Consider the following 6,549-nt stretch of genomic DNA (forward strand, 5'->3'; position numbering starts at 1 on the left):
CGCTGCGTGACACAGTGGAGGCTGCTGAGGGGAGGATGGCTCATAATAATGTCTGGAATGGAGTCAGTGGAATGGTATCAATGACATGGAGTTCACATGTTTGATACCATTCCATTGACTCCATTCCAGACATTATTATGAGCTGTCCTCCTTCCAGCAGCTTCCACTGCTGGAATGGAATAAATGGAACGGTATTCAACAGATCAAACATGGAAACCACGTTTGACTCCATTACATTGATTTCAGTCCAGCCTCTACAATGAGCCCGTCCTCCTATAGCTCCTCTCACCAGGCTCCACTGGTGTGATGTCATAATATGCCAGTTATTACGTTGATGTTGATTCACCTCAAGAAATGCACTTGCATTTGGCGAAATTCTCGTGACACACATACTCAGGCTGACTGGCTCTCGTTCAGGCAAATGAGAAATAAGTGCACTCAGGCTATCAGGAAGGCCAAAGTTAGTTACTTTAAGGAGCAGTTCTCTCTCTGTGGGTCTAACCCCAAGAAGTTCTGGAAACGGTTAAAGACCTGGAGAATAAACCCTCCTCCTCACAGCTGCCCATGTCCCTTAATGTTGATGATGTGGTTGTTACTGACAAGGAGCACTTGGCTGAGCTCTTTAATCACCACTTCATTAAGTCAGGATTCCTAATTGACTCAGCCATGCCTCCTTGCCCGTCCAACATTTCCTCATCTCCCACCCCTTCTAATGCGACTAGCCCCAACGCTCCTCCCTCTTTTTCCCCTGCCCTGCTACAAAGTTTCTCCCTGCAGCCGGTCACTGAGTCCGAGGTGCTAAAGGAGCTCCTAAACGTGACAAAAAAAACCCATCTGGGTCAGATGGTTAAGACGCTTTCTATCACCGCCAAGCCTATCTCTGATCTTTTTAACCTGTCTCTCCTCTCTAGGGAGGTTCCTATTGCTTGGAAGGCAGCCACGGTTCGTCCTTTATTTAAGGGGGTGATCAAGCTGATCCTAACTGTTATAGGCCTATTTCTATTTTGCCCTGTTTATCAAAAGTGTTGGAAAAACTTGTCAATAATCAACTGACTGGTTTTCTTGATATCTATAGTATTCTCTTTGGTATGAAATCTGGTTTCCACTCAGGTTATGGATGTGTCACTGCAACCTTCAAGGTCCTCAAGGATGTCACCATTGCCCTTGATTCTAAGCAATGTTGTGCGGCCAAAGCTTTTGATATGGTAGATCATTCCATTCTTCTGGGCTGGCTAAGGAGTATTGGTGTCTCTGAGGGGTCTTTGGCCTGGTTTGCTAACTACCTCTCTCAAAGAGTGCAGTGTATAAAGTCAGAACATCTTCTGTCTCAGCCACTGCCTGTCACCAAGTGAGCACACCAAGGCTCGATCCTAGGCCCCATGCTCTTCTCAATTTACATCAACAACATAGCTCAGGCAGTAGGAAGCTCTCTCATCCATTTAGCTACAGTCTTCTACTCAGCTGGCACCTCCCTGGATTTTGTGTTAAACGCTCTACAACAAAGCTTTCTTCGTGTCCAACAAGCTTTCTCTGCCCTTAACCTTGTTCTGAACACCTCCAAAACAAAGGTCATGATTACAGGTGTGATTACTACCTCTGAGGGCTTAGAGCTTGAGGTAGTTAGATCATACAAGTACTTGGGGAGTATGGCTAGACGGTACACTATCAGCACATATCAAAGCTGCAGGCTGAAGTTAAATCTAGACTTGGTTTCCTCTATTGTAATCGCTCCTCTTTCACACCAGCTGCCAACTAACCCTGAATCAGATGACCATGCTAGATTACGGAGACGTAATGTATAGATCGGCAGGTAAGGGTGCTCTTGAGCGGCTAGATGTTCTTTATCATTCAGCCATCAGATTTGCCACCAATGCTCCTTATAGGACACATCACTGCACTCTATACTCCTCTGTAAACTGGTCATCTCTGTATACCCGTCGCAAGACCCACTGGCTGATGCTTATTTCTAAAACCCTCTTAGGCCTCACTCCCCCCTATCTGAGATGCCTACTGCAGCCCTCATCCTCCACATACAACACCCGTTCTACCAGTCACATTCTGTTAAAGGTCCCCAATGCACACACATCCCTGGGTCGCTCGTCTTTTCAGTTCACTGCAGCTAGCGACTGGAATGAGCTGCAACAAACACTCCAACTGGACAGTTTAATCTCCATCTCTGCATTCAAAGACTCAATCATGGACACTCGTACTGACAGTTGTGGCTGCTTTGCGTAATGTATTGTTGTCTCTACCTTCTTGCCCTTTGTGCTGTTGTCTGTGCCCAATGTTTGTACCATGTTTTGTGCTGCTAACATGTTGTGCTGCTACCATGTTGTTGTCACGTTGTGTTCCTACCATGCTGTGTTGCCATGTGTTGCTGCCTTGCTATGCTGTTGTCTTAGTTATCTCTTTATGTAGTGTTGTGTTATCTCTCGTTGTGATGTGTGTTTTGTCCTATATTTTTTATTTTATTCATTTTACTTTGAATCCCAGCCTCCGTCCCCGCGGGATGCCTTTTGCTTTTTGGTAGGCCGTCATTGTAAATAAGAATTTGTTCTTAACTGACTTGCCTAGGTAAATAAAATACAAATAAAAATGTTACCTGTGGAAGACAAGGAAGGAGGAACACACTTCACTATTGTTTTTTTTGTTTTTTTCCCCCTTACAGAGAATTACAAAAGTGATCAACTGCAATGTGAAAGCCTTGGTCAAGGTGGGTAGATATTGAAGCCCATCAGTGGAGTTTATGCTTAAAAGGATACTTTGTGATTTTGGCAATTAAGCCCTTTATCTACTTCCCCAGATGAACTCATGGATATCATTTAATGTCTCTGTATGCAGTTTGAAGGAAGTTGCTGACTAGTGCTAGCACAATTACTAACTAACACATTCTCATTTACAGCAACAACCTGGGGAATAATTACAGGGGAGAGGATGAATGAGCCATTTGTAAACTGGGGATGATTACGTGACCATGACAGTATGAGGGCCAGATTGGAAATTTAGCCAGGACACCAGGATTAACACCACTACTCTTACAATAAGTGCCATGGGATCTTTTTGTGACCACAGAGAGTCAGGACACCCATTTAACATCTGAAAGATAGCACCCTACACAGGGAATTGTTTTGAAACCAGAGGAAAGGTTGCCTCCTACTGGGCCTCCAACACCACCTGGTCTCCCATCCAGGGACTGCTTAGCTTCAGAAGCAAGCCAGCAGCAGGGTGGTATGCTGCTGGAAGTCTATGGTAACTGCTAGTAGATACCATAGACTTCCAGTCATTGTGCTAACGCTAGTTAGCATTGGCTCGCGAAACTACTTCCTTCATCCTAAACACAGAGACATAAAAATGGTATCCACGAGTTCATCTGACCAGGACCGGCGTTATGGGCGGACCTTAGGGGGCCTGGCCCGCCCTAACATACCTCATGCCCCGTCCAAATAAAATATTTAAATATTTATAACTTATTTGACCGAGACACCCGCCAACAGAAAGACCCATCCAAGCAAGCGTCTCTGTCTCAGTATGTGTAGCCCAGGAAATCGGATGCTGTCAGAACTAAAAGAGTATGGCATGACATTCTCTTTTTTGCCAGTCCGCATCAGATACAGTACATTCGGAAAGTATTCAGACCCCTTGACTTTTTCCACATTTTGTTACAGCTGTATTCAAAAATGGATTAAATCGTTTTTTTCCCCCTTATCAATCTACACACAATACCCCAAAATGACAAAGCAAAAACTAGTTCAGACATTTTTACAAATGTATATAAAAAAAAAAAACTTATGCAAATGTCATATTTCAGTTTTCAGGGACTTTACTCAGTACTTTGTTGAAGCACCTTTTGCAGCGATTACAAGCTTGGCACACCTGTATTTGTAGAGTTTCTCCAAATAGAACAAGCAGGTGACAATTTTACGGGCTTTTATCAGCACAAAATCACTGAGGGAGCAGGCCCTACATCTCAAGCAAAATAATAAAATCATCAACGCACTCGACAGCTTTCGTTGTTTAGGCTATGTGACATGGACATGTGCCGACTGATTGCCAACTGCCAACTGCCAATTGACTTTTTGACTGCTTGCATATCAACCCATATTCATATTGTCATTATTGCTTATGTGATGATTTTCACTATTATCAAGCACACTTGGCGCTTGTAATGATGTTTAGGCTACTGATGTTTTCGTCATTTGACCGTGCATCTTGCTGACCTTGCTCTTGGTGGTTGGGGGTATTTATTTTTATTTTGTCGTTATAAAAAGAAGCTTATACCGGGTTCCAACACCAACGCTTACGGTTAATAGTTGAAACAAAGGCACTCCACGAATACAATTTATTGAACACTTAATATTATAAGTAACAAATAAAAAAATGACAGTCTACATCCAAATAGGAGGTCCCATGAAAAAAATACTTTCCCCTCTATGGAAATCACATGCCCGTCCAATGGATTTTTTTCTGGCGCCGGCCCTGCATCTGACTCATTGCCAAAATCCCGAAGTATCCCTTTAATTAAGTGTCTTTGTTTTTAACTGACCTGTCTTTGTTCCACAGATGTGCCAAATAGTCCTGCCAGGGATGGAGAAGAGGTGTTTTGGGAGAGGTTTTCCTCAAGCCAATATTTGAGACTTCACATTGTCAATTAATCGAAAGTCCAGTTCATTTGTACTGAAACTAGAATTAGTCCAATTCTAAAATCCTGTTAATTACTGGATGAACATATGTTGATGAATGTCAGGAGAGGAGAACCTGAATAATCCTGACTGTCTAATTCCTCTGCAGAGGGAAGGGAGTGATCGTGAACATCTCCTCTGGTGTTGCCAGTGTTCCCTCCCCCATGTACACCATGTACTGCGCATCAAAGGCTAGTACAGACCCGCTATCTCTTTCTAAGCACAGGATGATCCGTCAGTTGTACGCGATGCTTCTGGAATTAGTCGTTTGTGTAACAAATAATCAGTGATTTCAATGTTTCTGTCTTGCTGTCTTTGTACAGGTGTTTGTGGAGAGGTTCTCTCAAGGTCTGCAGGCTGAATATAAAGCAAAAGGAATCATGATACAGGTGCAGTGATGCATCCAAGCATCAGTGTACATGGATCTATTTAACATTCATATTAAAGGGGGAGGGCACTCAAATCGTTTGTACATGTACTGACTGTGTATATTGGCTTATTCATCCCCCCTCCTTCTCACCTGTAACTATTCCCCAGGTCATTGCTGTAAATCAGAATGTTTTCTCAGTCAACTTACCTGGTAAAATAAGGGTAAAATAAATAAATACAAATTGTATTCATTGGTTTGTACAGCAACGTGAATGTGAATTCAGGAGGTGAGCTAAATCAAGAATTGATTTAGGGAAATAAATGGCATTTTTCTATTCTTGAATTTTAAGGTAAATTCACTTCCCCACTTGACTGAATTTAAATGGAACTGGCCTCAACACTGTCGACTCTATATGTCTGCTTTACTCTATGTTTCTTTCCTGTGTCTCTGTGTCCAGGCAGTGGCTCCATTTGGGGTGTCCACCTCCATGACGGGCTACCAGAAGTCCAACATGGTGACGCTGACAGCGGAGGACTTTGTCAGGACATCCCTGGAGTACCTCCAAGCCGGGGACAAGACCTACGGCAGCATCTGTCACACAGTACTGGTAAATCACATCAGAACATCTACACATATGGAAAGTAGGAGTATTTACCTTGTTTTTAGTCAATGAAACAGGTGTGTGTGTGTCTGTGTGTGTGTGTGTGTGTGCGTGCGTGCGTGCGTGCGTGCGTGCGTGCGTGCGTGCGTGTGTGCGTGCGTGCTGTGTGTTGTCTCTACAGGGTTGGATGGTACAGGCTGTTCCTCAGCAGATCCTCCACAGTGAGACCATGCAGGACAGTCTACTGGAGTATGTGAAGAAAAGAGTGGGGACATAGGTCATAGGAGATCACCTGCAACACATGCACTATTTTAGCATCATGTACTGTATGCTTGTCTGTAAATAATATGATGCCTTTTAAATAACTTTTTCATATGTATGTTTTTCTAAAACAAGAGGACTGTAAAAGACATTTTTAACTCATACTTCTAGTAAGTTGAACTCAAAATCAATGTTTATGTGATACTGACTCAAAATGAGAAGTCACACCAACTTTTCCCAGCATGCTCTGCTGCAGGTCGATTTTTTGGAATCTGTGTTTTTTAATATACATTGAGTGATTGATTGATTAATCTTATACTACACAAAGATAAATAACATACCTTTTTATAAACTAATCCAATAATTTTGTTTGAATTTTTAACTTGTTACTGAAATGGTTGTTCCAGGTTAAATGGCTTAGGCGGTCTCCTCCCATTGTTCCTAACCCTGGCAGTCATTATCAGGTTGCGGGTGAATACAAATTTCAACTGTTGGATAGCCTAACTGGCTGGATTCCAATAGAAATTACAGCATAATGTGACTTGCAGGTAGAAGTTAAAACACAAGTAAATTTCCCCCTTTGGAAGATTCCTCGAAAGAATTCCTCGATTTACAAATCTGGGAATTTTGGGAAAGTT

The 6,549-nt window shown here is 42.7% G+C and overlaps 1 protein-coding gene across 1 annotated transcript in view; it reads left to right on the forward strand.

Annotated features, from left to right (window-relative positions):
* LOC120055107 (testosterone 17-beta-dehydrogenase 3-like) overlaps window positions 1–6,040 on the forward strand; it is a 30,782-nt gene extending 24,742 nt beyond the window's left edge. Inside the window, exons 6-11 of the mRNA XM_039003028.1 lie at window positions 2,669–2,713; window positions 4,561–4,595; window positions 4,789–4,870; window positions 5,003–5,068; window positions 5,507–5,656; window positions 5,832–6,040. Coding sequence (XP_038858956.1) covers window positions 2,669–2,713; window positions 4,561–4,595; window positions 4,789–4,870; window positions 5,003–5,068; window positions 5,507–5,656; window positions 5,832–5,927 — 474 coding nt within the window. The 3' untranslated portion in view covers window positions 5,928–6,040. The remainder of the gene's footprint in view (window positions 1–2,668; window positions 2,714–4,560; window positions 4,596–4,788; window positions 4,871–5,002; window positions 5,069–5,506; window positions 5,657–5,831) is intronic.
* The last annotated feature ends 509 nt before the right edge of the window (window positions 6,041–6,549 follow it).

This window comes from Salvelinus namaycush, chromosome 1 (genome assembly GCF_016432855.1).
Source record: "Salvelinus namaycush isolate Seneca chromosome 1, SaNama_1.0, whole genome shotgun sequence".
Classification (NCBI taxonomy): domain Eukaryota; kingdom Metazoa; phylum Chordata; class Actinopteri; order Salmoniformes; family Salmonidae; genus Salvelinus; species Salvelinus namaycush.